Source organism: Lithobates pipiens, unplaced genomic scaffold (genome assembly GCF_037356315.1).
Source record: "Lithobates pipiens isolate NorthernLeopardFrog02 unplaced genomic scaffold, aLitPip1_a1.2 Scaffold_27, whole genome shotgun sequence".
Taxonomy (NCBI): Eukaryota; Metazoa; Chordata; class Amphibia; order Anura; family Ranidae; genus Lithobates; species Lithobates pipiens.
This window is the reverse complement of record NW_027507788.1, coordinates 124,420,452-124,435,491: the sequence shown is the minus strand read 5'-3', so window position 1 is coordinate 124,435,491 and position 15,040 is coordinate 124,420,452. Positions and strand designations below refer to the sequence as shown.

The window sequence follows — 15,040 nt, the reverse complement described above, 5'->3', positions numbered from 1 at the left end:
AAGAATGCTGTGAATTATCACAGTAAGGATCCATGCACACTGGGCTTAAAAAGCGCTGCTTCTGCAGGAGTTTTGCTCTTTTTTTATCCTGCCTGTAGAAGCAGCTCCGTGTTATCCTATGTGTCCATGCACTTTAGGCAATTTACAGGCATATTGTAAGCTCAGCTTTTAGAGGCGCTAAAAAAAAACCCTTCTGGATCCCTTTTTTAAGAGGCGCTTTCAGGCAGAAAAAAATACTTAAAGCTCTAAAAATGAACCCTAAAAATAAATCAAATAAACCCATGATAGCTATCAATGTCAATAGCCATCTGCACAATAAAAAAAGGTAAAGAGAAGAGCTTCACCCCTGTAAAATTCATCTTCTCCTGCTCCTCTTCTATGCCACCACCATTAAATATCCCATGTGTGTGCAGATCTGCAGCGTTGACTGCCCGTGCATGGCGGATTCCCACACATGGGCAGGTAATGAAAAATTTTCCAATTCTGTAAGAGGTTGAGGGTAGGTACTAAAGGAGAAAAAGCTCTTGTAATGGATGAACGCCTGCTTTTAAGGAGGTAGAGGAATTGGGGGGGGTGGACAGTAAAGATTCAGATAAAACTGATGAGACTGCTAAGGAGTTCGGGGAATGATTCTCCCTTTTCTACATTGGGTAGTAATGACATTGTATATCATGTCATTGTGTGTAATTCTTTTTGGGTACTTGAAGTTTAGGACGATGAGAGCTAAGCTAGATATGAGCAAGATGGGTCCATAATGTAAAATAATATACCATACAAACTTTTTTGTTTTTTAAACACAATTTAGCAGACAAAGTGATTAACAGTTAGGACTAGGTATAAGAGGACATTTGAGTCCAGATCAGCATAAGCAGTAGCAAGGCCACCTCAAGTGCAGCAGTGAGCAGTAGTAAAGTTTATTCTATCAAGTGGTGGAACTATAGTGCCAGAGTGCATTTATGGCGGCAATGATGGTGGGAGAGGCAGTCCTTTCAGATGCTCTTCTGCCGGCTATTGTTGGGACCCTTAACCTGCATGCAGTATAGGTACAGTATAGTCTTGGCATAGGTATATATACGCATATATGCAGTCCTATAGACAGAGGCATGATACAACCCTGTCATTTTATAGGGACAAGACCCCAATGTAAGGGAGGATGGGGAAAAAAGGTAAAATCATAAACAGCTATTTTCGTCCAGTAAAAACATTAACCTATCCTCTACTGCAAAGAAGCACTACTACTGGAAATCTGGAAATACTTTCCCTATTGTGAAAAAGATTGGACCCTTCACCAAACTGGATCATTTTGGCCTCTACAGAGACTTAAACCCATTTGTGAGGTCACTTTCTTACTTTTTTTGGACTACTGGATGTTAGGTGCACAAATAGGACCTTTAGAATGTGGTTTAAGGAACTAATTGTGGGGGCCAGGCACCTGACACGCCCAGAAGTGTACCAGCTTTTGAAGCTTTTCTCTTCACTCCAGCAGACTTTAGTGACAGGTAATCGTGAATTGTTTGCTTTGCAGGGATTGCTTATTTACATCTTAAAAATTAATAACAGAGTCACTTTAACATAGCAACAAGTAATATAATTTATTGTATTTTATTTGTATCAATTTGCTTTCATTGTTGGTTACCGCATTTCTGCAGGTGTGCTGAGGACATCTAGTGGTTTCTGGAACTCTGAAAATTTCTAAAAATAATTTGTTCTTGTTGCTTGCTTTGAATGTGTCCTTTTTTTTAATAAATAACTAATATTGTATTGGGTTTTTTTTTTTTTTTTTTTTTTTTGTGAAATGACAAAGCATTGAATTCAGGTATTTTAAGAGATGTATAATCATAACAGAAAACATTCTTTGGTTTGGTTTGGTTAGTAGCACAAGGGTCGTCAGCTCAAATCTCAACTACAGCACTACTTGCTTGGAGTTTGCATGTTCTCTCTGTGCCTGTGTGGCTTTCCTCCAGGTACTCCAGTTTCCTCCCACACTCCAAAGACGTGCTGGTAGGTTAATTGGATCCTGTCTAAATTAGCTCTAGTATGTGTATGAATGGATGTGAGTAAGGGCCTTAGATTGTAAGATCCTTGAGGGCAGGGATCAATGTGAATGTTTAATATATGTATAAGTGCTGGGTAAATTGATGGCGCTATATAAGTATCTGTAATAAATAAATAAATAACATTTTTTAAAGTGTAAACTAAGTTCATACATTTATATGTAAACCAATTTTTACTTTTTGTGCATACAATAATCGAATGGGCCCTAAAGCAACCCCCCCCCCATGTTGAGGGCATGTGGCCTGGTATGGTTCAGGAAGGGGGGGGGGCATGCTTGCTTATCCCCCCCTTTCCTTGCCTGCTGGGACGCATGCTCAGATAAGGGTCTGTGATTTGGGGGGGGGGGGGCACGCCCTTTAAAAAAAAATATTTAGAATGCCAGCAATAGAAATTTAAAAAAAAACATAAACATCCTGGGGTCCCCCCCCTTGAACCCATACCTTGAAGCCCGTTGACAGCTGATGACTCATCCATTGTTAAGGATGCTGTGGCCCGACCCACTCCTTAACAACCAGCTATTCACCGTGGGCAAAGATTTGCTCAATCAGTGCTTCGAATGCACTGTGCAGTACGCAGTGCATTGTGGGGTGCTTTGCAAGCGAAGCGAACATCCTGCCGAGAGCTCCCGCAAAAACTAGCAAACAGGAGATGTTTGGGTCAGACTTTTGCTTGGCTCAAATTGTTCGCCCAACTCTACTCATCTTTGATGTCAGTGGGAGGAATGGTGCCTCCTCATTGGTGTTAGTGGGAGGAATAGTGCCCCATCATTGATATAAATGTAAGGAATAGTGCCCCAACATTGATATAAATATGAGGCATAGTGGCCCATCATTGGTGTCTGTTGGAGGAATGGTGCCTCATCATTGGTGTCAGTGGAAGGAATAGTGCCCCATCATTAGTGTCTGTTGGAGGAATGGTGCCTCATCACTGGTGTCAGTGGGAAGAATAGTGCCTCATCATTGGTGTCTGTTGGAGGAATGGTGCCTCATCATTGATGTCAGTGGGAGGAATATGCTCCATCATTGATATAAATGTAAGGAATAGTGCCCCAACATTGATATAAATATGAGGCATAGTGGCCCATCATTGGTGTCAGTGGGAGGAATAGTGCCCCATCATTAGTGTCTGTTAGAGGAATGGTGCCTCATCATTGGTGTCAGTGGGAAGAATAGTGCCTCATCATTGGTGTCTGTTGGAGGAATGGTTCCTCATTATTGGTGTCAGTGGGAGGAATAGTGCCCCATCATTGATATAAATGGGAGAAATAGTGCCCCATTATTGGTGTCAGTGAGGGAATAGTTCCTCATCATTGATGTCAGTAGGATAAATAATGTCTCTTATTAAGGGCCAGATATAGACAACAAAAAGTTTTCATCCAGTCCACGGCCACAATTTGAAGTCCACTGTGTTAGAGGGTCCAACACATTTAGGAAGATAGTGGCTAATTCAGCACTACAGGCCCAACCTATTTTTAATATATGACTTATGGATGGAATGGACCTTGACAATTTATAATAACCATATAAATATATTTCATTTTAAGATGATTCAGCTTGTTATAAAATCCTGCGGTGGGTTCATATTATAAGGTTACCTTTCTTTGGTTTGAAATATTAATGAGAAGGCACCTTCATTTCTACAATCCTGCTGAGCAATCCCACAAATTAGAGGCAGGGTGAAAGCTGCGCATCTCTTAAGATCTTCCTTATCAAGCTCTAAATTCCCTGGGATTATGTAGCATAACATTTTTAGCCTTGTAGCTTATTTTATCCCTTTTAACAATTCACCCTGTCATACGATATTAATGTGACAATGACACAGATGAGCTGGCTGATAAGCGTTATCTATCTGTTGCCTTGTAGCCCGAGGAAAGCCCGCAGCATAATTCTTTCACAGCTTGATTACGCGATCCTAGAGACACTGCAGTCGAATTTAGATTCTTCATCATTTTGTCACGTAATATAAAGTCATTTCAAAGCTTGACTTAGAATTAGAATTATCCTTAGGTGGAGAGCGCATCAAAGTAAAACTGTGTTTGTAGCCTGCGATCGCCCTTGCTGTGCTTGAAACAAATTCTTTTATGTTGCCTCTGCAGGAGTCTTGTGCACAATTATAGTTTTCTAATGTAATTCTGAAGCACATTACTTGTAGAAGACAGCTGTGTGTAAGGGCTGCTACAAAGACTTTCTGCTCCGCATTTACACAAGTAATGCAGTCGTCCCGCTGCCCAGAAATCTTCCTGCTTTTTAAAATTGGACAATCCAAACTACACCATCAAATCATTCTTTTCAGCATTCAATACTTTTTTTTTTGTTATCTTCTGTGAATATTTTGTGAAGTGATCAAAGGGGATTTAAATTGTGTATATATATATATATATATATATATATATATATATATATATATATAGATCTTTTCCGTATATTTTCTTTATTTATTGATTTCAGTTACTTATATAGTGCCATCAATTTACACAGCGATTTACATTGTACATTCATATCAGTCCCTACCCTCAAGGAGCTTACAATCTAATGTCCCTAACTCACATTCATACATACTAGAGACAATTTAGACAGGACCCAATTAACCTACAAGCATGTCTTTGGAGTGTTGGAGGAAACCAGAGTACCCTGGAGGAAACCCACACAGGCACAGGGAGAACATGGAGAACATGCAAACTCCAGGCAGGTAGTGTCATGGTTGGGATTCGAACCAGTGACTCTTCCTGCTGCTAGGCGAAAGTGCTACCCACTACACCACTGTATATTCTTTATATATACTACCCCTTCCAGCCTACCATCTGGATGTATTAAACTGACACTAAACCGGTTTAACCACTTCTGGACCTCCCCACGTACATTTACTGCAGCAGGGCGACCTCTCTGTGTGAAATCACGTACTTGTACGTGATTCCGTTCTTCCTGGTTTAGGGTGCACCCCCGCCGGCTAGCTCCCGCTGTGTACCTTCACTCAGGGTTAGGGTTTAGGGTTAGGGTTTCCCCTTGAAGAACAAGGTTAGGACTCAGGGATTGGAATAGGGACCTCCTCCAAAGGTCAGCAGGCATGTCCCCCAGAGGTCAAAGGTCAAAGGGTCTGGCTGACCCACCCCCCACCAAAGTTGTACCACCTACCCCAGCTAGGTCGGGGAATGAACAAGTCGGGGCATGAACAAGTTGGGGTAAGCGCTTGTCCGCTCGATGTCCACCAGGACCTGCTGGTCGTTCCCAAGGCAGACAGAACGGCGGTCTGCCTATGTAAACAAGGCAGATCGATGTTCTGTGACAGGAGATGAAAGAGAACTTGTGTTTCTGCTAAGCAGGAACACAGATCTAGGGCTGCAACTAACGATTATTTTCATAATCGATTAGTTGGCCGATTATTATTTCGATTAATCGTTTAAAAAAAAAATAATAATATTTTTGCTGCGATTTGCATTTTTACGGGCCAATTTGTTGTTGGGCAGATTAAAAAAACACAAATTGCCACAAAGACGCATTATTACATGCTTTTCTGCAGCTTCTCAAATGAAGTATATTGACCCAAAAAAACAAAATAGCACAGTTTTGCCTTAAAAAAAAGTCCTTGTCTTTTTCAAATACGCAGCAGCTGAAAAAATCATGGATGTGTCCCATAGAAAACCATGTAAATGAACTGTAGTGTGTTTCTGCAAAAAGCACCAAAAAACACAGAGGTGTGACCCAGGCCTAAGATGTTTAATAACATAATGGGGTAAAAAAAAAACGAAAATTAGTACAAAAAGAGCAAATAATCGCTACTGTAAGGGGTTGATTTTTTACTGTGGGACAGTGAAAGTAATATTTACAGTAGCGATTTGCTCTTTTTGTACTATAAAGGGCTAATTTTCATTTTTTTTTTAACCCCAATATGTTAGTGGCCGATTAATTGATTATGAAAATAGTAATCGATTAATTTCATAATCGATTAGTTGTCGATTAATCGATTAATTGCTACGGCCCTACACAGATCTCTCTCTTCTTACAGTACAAGCACCTCCCCCACAGTTAGAAAGCACTTCCTAAAGGACACAGTTAACCCTTTGATTGCCCCAGATGTTAACTTCTTCCCTGCCAGTGTCATAAGTACAGTTACAGTGCATATTATTTACCACTGATCATCGTATTAGTGTCACTGGTCCCCAAAAAAGTGTCCCCTAGTGTCCGATTTGTCTGCCGCAATGTTGCAGTCCCACTATAAGCCACCATTACTAGTAAAAAAAAAAATTCCATAAAAATACTCCATAGATTGTAGACACTATAACTTTTGCGCAAACCAATCAATATACGCTTCTTGGGATTTTGTTTTACGCAAAATATGTAGCAGAATACATATTGGCCTAAATTGATGAAGAAATTCGATTTTTTACATTTTTCTATTAGATATGTTTTATTACAAAAAGTAAAAAATATATATATATATTTTTTTCAAAAATGTTGTTTTTTTTGTTTATAGCACAAAAAAATAAAAAAGATTTACATCAAATACCATCAAAAGAAAGCTCTATTTGTGGAAAAAAAGGGACATACATTTTATTTAGGTACAGCATCGCACATCCGCGCAATTGTCAGTTAAAGGAACACAGTGCCATATCCCAAAAAATGGCCTGGTCATTAAGGGGGATAAACTTTCCAGTGTCTGCAGTGGTTAAAGAAAAAATCAATTTGATATGTATTCTTAACCACTTTTCGTCCAGCCTATTCTAATAATACAGCAAAGCAGGAGCTTTCCAGTTTCGGGAGGCTGTCCGGGAACGTTCTCTCACTTGGACAGGTATCATGTGATCGCTGTGACCAATCACAATGATCACATGATGACATGTAAACACAACTGTCATAAGTGGCTTTCTTTATGGACAGCTTGCTTACTCTTGTGATCTTTGTGATTAGTGATAATGATCACCTAGTACAGGGTCCTTTACATGGCCTTGTACCATGTGGTAACTGTAGCCGATCACAGCAATCACAATATTAAGCAAGTTATCATGAATGAAAGCCATTCATGACAGTTGAAATGAATACTAATATAGTGATTATCACTGTAACAAGCAATCACAGTTAAAAAAAAGTCCAGATCACCTTCTCATAGTAGTACAGTGTCTCCAAAAACGAATCTTTCTATATCCTTCATCAAATATCCAAATTAATATTTTTATTTTTATTTTGCTGCTGTGATCCAATTTTCTATTGAAAGGCGACTACGTTTATTTTCCATGGCCCACTGTAGGAACATAGCCACTCAGTTTTGCTTACTCCTGATATAGATTATAGACTATATGGGTGTGGTGTGCATAGAACAGTGGACATGACTGCAACAAACATGCACTGCTTATTTAAGAAGTATGTTGAATCTGAACATTCTGGGGGCAGGTTGGCTCTGCAAGAGACTGGAGGTTCCAGGAATAGCTGGTGGGACAGGTGACTACAAACAGTGTTCCTTTGATGGATTATTTTTTTCTTTTAAAAGACAAGTCACTTTAAAGCATTTCTAAACCCAAGATCAAAACTGATAGTATTGCAGCTAACTGGGTCCTAAATGTGGTGGCTGCATTCGTTTTTCCTGAGAAATTTTTCCTTTATTTTAACCTGGTCACCTTTGCCCTCTAGGACACATTACCTGTCCTAGGGTACTAACCTTACTGAGCAGTGTTGTGTCCCTAGGACAGAAAGTGCCAGGAATAGGATTGTAGCAAGGTAGAGTATATTATTTGAATTGAAGTGGTTCACACTAATCTAATTCATTGGCCAGGCATGTACTGGCCATCGGGACTACCGGGAGTTTCCCGGTGGGCCGATGGCTCAGTGGGCCGGTTTCAGTGACAGCCAGTGGTGTCACTAGGGGGTGGCTTTTGGGGCTATAACCCCGAATCTGAGGCCCATAGCTCCGATTCCCAGGGGTTCTCAATCCCAGGGCTCATGGGGTCCTGATGTAAGGGGGAGGCTCTCTGGGGACCCTGATGTAAGGGGGAGGCTCTCTGGGGACCCTGATGTAAGTGGAGGCTCTCTGGGGACCCTGATGTAAGGGGGAGGCTCTCTGTGGACCCTCATGTAAGGAGGGAGGCTCTCTGGGGACCTTGATGGAAGGGCGTTCTCTGGGGACCCTGATGCAAGGCGGAGGCTCTCTGGGGACTCTGATGTAAGGGGGGTTCTCTGATGACCCTGATGTACGTAGGGGCTCTTTGGTGACCCTGATGTAAGTAGGGGCTCTCTGGGGACCCTGAAACAAAAAAGCTGTTTATACTGACAGTGGAATGTTTTTACTTATGTTTTTTAGCGCAATTGCGTATATAGTTTATATACTGTTTTATGTGCATGTTTGCAAAATTAAAGTGGGCCGGTCTGGATGAAGTCCAGGGCCAAGTTTTTGTCCCAGTCCAGCCCTGTCAATGGCTGAATCTTTGTAGTTTGAGAATATTTTTTCAACACACTTAATTGTATGTATACTCTCTGTTGTTTGCTCTTATTTCTTTATTTGATTTTTATGGTTGATAAAATCTGTAAACCAATTGGAAAAAAAAAGAAAGTGTCAGGAATACATAACACCTCCCTCTTATCTCCATAACAAGGGTAGGTGTTTAGTAGTCCATGGATATAGCAGAGAACAATGCTCAGTGATAACAGTCCAGAGACAGAGAATATAGGAAGTTATCACAAGATTTCTGTATTTTTTAAACAAATATAATAAAACTCTTTCAATGGTATATTTCACAGATCAAAAGATACATACACATTAAGTATTAAAACAAATAATATTGGTATACATAAGGCACCAGATCATTTTTAAATTTCAAGTCACAGGAGACTTTTTTTTATTATGCTTGCTGTAGAACGGATGCTATTCTTAGCTTACACTAAGCCAAAGGTCCCTATTATTTACATTTCCTTCCTCTCCGTGTATGGAAATGGTTATAATGCAGGCGCTGGGCCCTCGACTGTGTTAATCGTCTCTTACCATTTGTTTATAAAAACGAGAACTACGTGTAGTGATGAGTGTATTATACTGACAGAATTACAATAGGACCACCTTGATAATTTCAAACAAAACAAGATATTGCAAGAAACAATATGAACAGCTGGGTAGTGAAGCAGAACGCCTGGTAAAAAAAGCAAAAAAAATGAAATACATATCTGGAATACATAACCGTGAACGGTTTTACCTGCCAAGATACTGCTGATTGACTTCAGGAACATGTTTGATTCGTGTGCCCCTTCCACTATGTACAGCCAGATGGTGACAGACAACACTATTCGGTCACTAGTCACTCCAGCTCTTCATTCAGCCTGCTCATTGAGCTGTGACTGTCCATTACCACCCCCTTGAGGGGTGCAAAATATACTATATTATCAAAAGTATTGGGATACCTGCCTTTACACGCACATGAACCTTTACACGCACATGCCTTTACACGCACATGAACCAGTCTTAGTCCGTAGGATTCAATATTGAGTTGGCTTAGCTATAGCAGTTTCATTCTCCTGGGAAAGCTTGCCACAAGTTTTAGGAGTGTGTCTATGGTAATGTTTGACCATTCTTCCAGAAGCACATTTGTGAGGTCAGGTACTGATGTTGGAAGAGAAGGCCTGGCTCACGGTCTTCATTCTAATTTATCCCAAAGGTGTTCTATCAGGTTGAGGTCAGTCAAGTTCCTCCACCCCAAACTCGCTCATCAACGCCTTTATAGACTTTAGAAAACCCAAATTTGTTGCGCTGGGAGCATATAATATCTTAAATTAAATTAGTATTAAACAGCAGCTATCACAATATGCATGAGCAAAACACAAACAAAATATATAGAAAATGGTGAAGCGCTTGAAAAAAGTCCATCATGAACCCAGAATATATTGCTGGCACAGACTCAACTGGAAAAAACATATAAATGTAATCCACTTTTAAAAAGTCGGAAATAAGCCACAGGGGATGTGTCTTGAGGTATCAAATAAGTGAAGAGACCGCCACCATCACCTAAACACACTGCCTCTTACCCATAGGTAGATGTTGACAAGCATGGATAGAAATCACTGACAGCTCTTCAGCGGCATGGGGATGACTCTATATCTCCTTCACAGTCTCAATACCCAGTTAAGAGAAAAAAGAGACTCCTCATAGTGCAGACATCCAAATGTTAGTTTATTGATAAAAAGCTAAAAAGTTTTACACTCATATTTCAGCAGGTTAATATAGGCTTGTAGGAAACGTCCATCTTTTCAACCCACAAAATGGCCGCCGCATCCCAGCATGCAAGTCCCGTCACACATCTCCAACTCCTCCTACGCGTTTCCGCATCTATGACGTCATCAGGGGCGTGGCTTGACGTGTGCTATGTTCCATACATTCCAACAACAGGAGGCAGGAAGCAATAGAAGATTTACTGAGTTCCAATGATAGGAAACAGGAAATACGTATGCACTCCATTGACAGGAAGCATCAATACTTATGGTGAATCTTAAGTAACCAAACCAGGAAACAGCGCCATCTTGTGGTACAAAAATATATTAACAAAATTAAACAATTGATAACATCACAACACTTATACACAATTACATGCATATTACGGGAAAACAATAATGACACTTTAGATTAAATTAAAAATGTTGTCTAGAAGGAGACAAAAGGGTGCAAACCAAAAACTGATTATCTATTATTAATGTATGAATTAATATCCCACTCTGTGTTCATGTGGGGCATAGCACCTAGAATAGCACCTAACCTACACTTACCCTGATAAATCCACTTAGTTTTAACACGTGATACCTCTATATACCTTCATACAAGTGCCCCATGAAAAAACACAGGTTTCTTCGGGGGTTCAATAATAATGGGTGCTACCTGTTTAACCTCTAAACCCCACAAAAGGTTTCTCAGGGAGATGAGGCCCCAGGATTCGCTCATTGGGAGTACTCCCCAGTGTTTACACATTATTTTCTTAACGGAAAAATGTTGATTGGAATAGGTAGTAAGGAGAGCAAACTTAAATGCATTATCCTGATCCCTAATCCTAGGGGCCAGCAGATCATCTCTGACCCTTTCATCAGCACTTTTAATAGTATCTTCCAATTCTGATAACTGATAGCCTTTCTCAAGGAATTTCAACGAGAGAGATGAGGCTTCCTGGAGAACGTCACTCCTATTGGTGCAATTTCACTTGAGTCTTAAGAATTGACTCTTGGGGAATGACCTCAACCAAGCTGCATGGTGACAGCTATTGGTGTTAATAAAGCCATTTCTGTTGGTTTCTTTAAAATAGGTGGATGTAAAGATATCACCATCCACAACCTTAAAGTGGTTGTAAACCCTTACAAACCACTTTGACCTACAGGTAAGCCTAGATTAAGGCGTACCTGTAGGTCCAAGAAATATCTCCCAAACCTATACGGTTTAGGAGATATTTGCCCGAAGACGGGCACCGCTATCTACGGCGCATGCGCCGTAGAGAGTGGCGCGCAAGCGCACCGAGTGGGGCAACGTCGATGACGGCTATGCCGCGAGTCTCGGCTCCCGTGCACATGCTCGGGAGTGACGTCATCGCTGCTCCGGCGAATCACAGCGCCGGAGCAGCGAGACCCACGGAGACCCACCAAGAAGATGGACGCTCGGAACTACAGGGGACAGCGGTGACTTCGCTGGCTCCTGTGTCAGGTAAGTGACACATAATGGACTACTATGCGATGCATAGTAGTCCATTATGCTTTGCCTTTACAGGGAATGAAAGAGGAAGTAAACTCATCAGGGTTTACTTCCTCTTTAATATTAATATCCAAAAATTTGATTTCCGACGCACTGGCCTCGTGTTTTAAGATTATACCCTTATCATTCAGTTCGGCCATATACAGGTCAAGCCATTCAAAGTCGCCATCCCATAGGAGGAGGATGTTGTCTATATACTTTTTCCAGAGAATCAGCTCTGGTCTAGGCCTCTGATAGATGACATCCTCTTTCCACTTGGGCATAAAGAGGTTGTCCATGCTTGGAGCAAACTTAGCACCCATGGCCACACCTCTGTTCTGTAAATAATAAGTGCCACCGACCAAAAATAATTATGGCTCATTGCAAAATCCAAGCTTTAATAAAAATTCTCTCTGAACAAATGATCCACAGCCTCACAGCCATGTTGATGTGAGATGATGGTGTATAGAGATGTTACATCTGCCGTGACCAGTATGTAACTCTCCTTCCATTTAACAGTCTTTAGGATATTTAAAACCTGAGTGGAATCTCTAAGAAAAGAAGGTGTATGGGCTACCAAGAGCTGCAAGGAATATTCTATATATCGACCGACTCTAGAGGTAATAGAGTCGATACCACTCACAACAGCCCTTCCAGGAAGGGGCACTGGATCCTTGTGAACCTTTGGCAGGTAATAGATCACAGGCACCCTTGGAGCCACAGGAATCAAAAACTGTTTTTATTTTTGGTAACCAAATTTCTGCTAAAACCTTCATTAACCAAACTTACTAGTTCTTTCTTAAATTTGATAGGATTTCCCTTTAGTGGAATATACAGTAAGTCTCATTATCCAATAATAATCTAAGCATCTCTGCCTGACTAGGCTGCCCTAGCTAAGGTCACATTTCCTCCACCCTTGTCAGTGGGTTGCACCGCAATGTCATTCCACTTTTTTAGACAATCAAGTCCTTTCCTGAACATATAATCACTTCTACCATTTCTAATGTGTAATTGTTCTAAATCATTGCTCACCAACTCATTAGAAATTCCCTGGTGGGTTGAACAAAGACGCAATCGACAATGGGGTATGTTTTATCTCAGTGGATGCCATCCTGGTAGACCTTAAAAGATTGGTGATCATATACCTTTTGATATTGATCTTTTGGACAAATCTGTGGAGATCAATAAAGGTAGACCCTACTTTTTGCACTGATCCAAATCATTTGGTGGAGGGGGGATTATGGTGTGGGGTTGTTTTTTAGGGGTTGGGCTTGGCCCCTTAGTTCCAGTGAAGGGAACTCTTAAGGCGTCAACATACCAAGACAATTTGGACAATTTTATGCTCCCAACTTGGGACAGTTTGGGGGGTGGCCTTTTTCTGTTCCAACATGACTGTGTACCAGTGCACAAAGCAAGGTCCATAAAGACATGGATGAGCTAAGACTGAGATGCCATTAATGTTCATGTGCATGTAAAGGCAGTTGTCCCAATACTTTTGGTATTATAGTGTATGTGCATTTATTATTTTTCTATTTCTATTTCTTCTATTTTTTTTTATATATATTTTATTAAATATTTGTACAAGAAATAAAAGAGGAAATAACCAACAACAAAAAAGCTAGGTAAGAATGAGCAAAAATGTAATGACCAATAACCAAACTCATGACTGAGAGTATATTGAATTTTCCAATGAGGTGGGATATACATTCCAAAGTGTGTATTATAAGATAGTGTCTTATACCAAGGTGGCAAAGTAATAATAATAGTGTAGAATAATAGGAGGAGAGGCCCCCCTAGTGGAAAGTGTTGCTTAGGATTATTGATGGCACACTAACCCATGTGTAGGTGTATGTGGTCGATAATAAAAGGCAAGAGGGGACAGGAGCACCTGACTGGGGGTACCTAGCTATATAGGAGACACCCTGCAATATATGGAAAGCAGACCATTGCAGAATTCGCCCAACAAAGATCCAACCATAGGATTTATACATAACCAAAGTGCAATGCTGAAACAAAGTCCCGTTATTGGGGGGAGGGAACCATACATTGAAGCTTCTAAAGGTAATATATTAGATAACCAAGTCTCTGGGTTAGAAAACCATGTCCTCAGGTTGGAGAGACCAGCCTCTTGTATGGTACATGTCGTTCACTGGTGGTACATTAACTTAGCTTTTAATGATAAAAGCATTTTTTAAAACTACATTTAAAACTTTTTAAATAAATACATAACTTAAGAAAACCTACAGTACATCTAACAGCAATGCCACCAACTAATTCATTCTTATGAATTTTTGTAGGTCTTGAAGAAAGAAGAGAAGGCCATCAGAAAAGGAAATCTCAGTGAAAACAATCTCACCAAAACAACAACAAATGCAAAGAAATGATTGATGTCAGTCATAATTTGAGAGGCCAAAAAAAACTAAAAATAAAATGTTAAATTTGTTAAATGTTAAATTTGATTTGAACTGTTTTATTAGTAAATTTTGTCTTTATAGCAGAACTTTTATGAAACTTAGGGGTCTATTTATAAAAATAATGTGCTATGCCATCACAAATAATCCCTATAATTTGTCTGTTACACTTGTTTCTTTTGATCATCAGCTCCATCTAGTGATTGAGAAAATACCCAATTTTGGCCACTGGATGGCGCTGACAGTCATAGGAAATTAATGTATTAGGCAAAATACAGGGGTTATTCATGATTGCTGTGCAAATATTTTTTTTGCAAGGCATTTTTTTTAACTAGACACCTTAATATATAGTTATTGATTATATGATCGGTGTTCACTGTTTATGAAGCTTACAATTATACATATACAGTATCTCACAAAAGTAAGTACACCCCACACATTTTTGTAAATATTTGTATATCTTTTCATATGACAACACTGAAGAAATTATACTTTGCTACAATGTAAAGTAGTGAGTGTACAGCTTGGACGCATCCAGAGAGGGGGCAGAAAAATAAGAGTGGCCACGCAAAATATTGACACTTTGAGCCCAATTTGGACATTTTCACTTAGGGGCGTAATCACTTTTGTTGCCAGCAGTTTAGACATTAATGGCTGTGTGTTGAGTTATTTTGAGGGGACAGTTTAAAACCATATACGTCTGTGTGTCACTGTACGTTTGGCGCCTTATATTGCAGTATATTAAAGTGTATCTGTGTAGTGTGAGTACACAAATGAAAGTGCACCAAACATCTCTTTACATTGATTAAAGTGCATCTATGTGGAGATTTCAACTTCTTCTTTACATTTGCTTATAAGCACTGCCCCCTCCCTCTCTCCCAATAATGTCTAGGAGG

At 40.1% G+C, this 15,040-nt stretch overlaps 1 protein-coding gene across 1 annotated transcript in view; it reads left to right on the top strand.

The window, feature by feature from the left end:
- The window catches only part of ODAD1 (outer dynein arm docking complex subunit 1), a 254,860-nt gene extending 240,673 nt beyond the window's left edge, over positions 1 to 14,187 (top strand). Inside the window, exon 15 of the mRNA XM_077457426.1 lies at positions 14,031 to 14,187. Coding sequence (XP_077313552.1) covers positions 14,031 to 14,117 — 87 coding nt within the window. The 3' untranslated portion in view covers positions 14,118 to 14,187. The remainder of the gene's footprint in view (positions 1 to 14,030) is intronic.
- Positions 14,188 to 15,040: the final 853 nt, after the last annotated feature.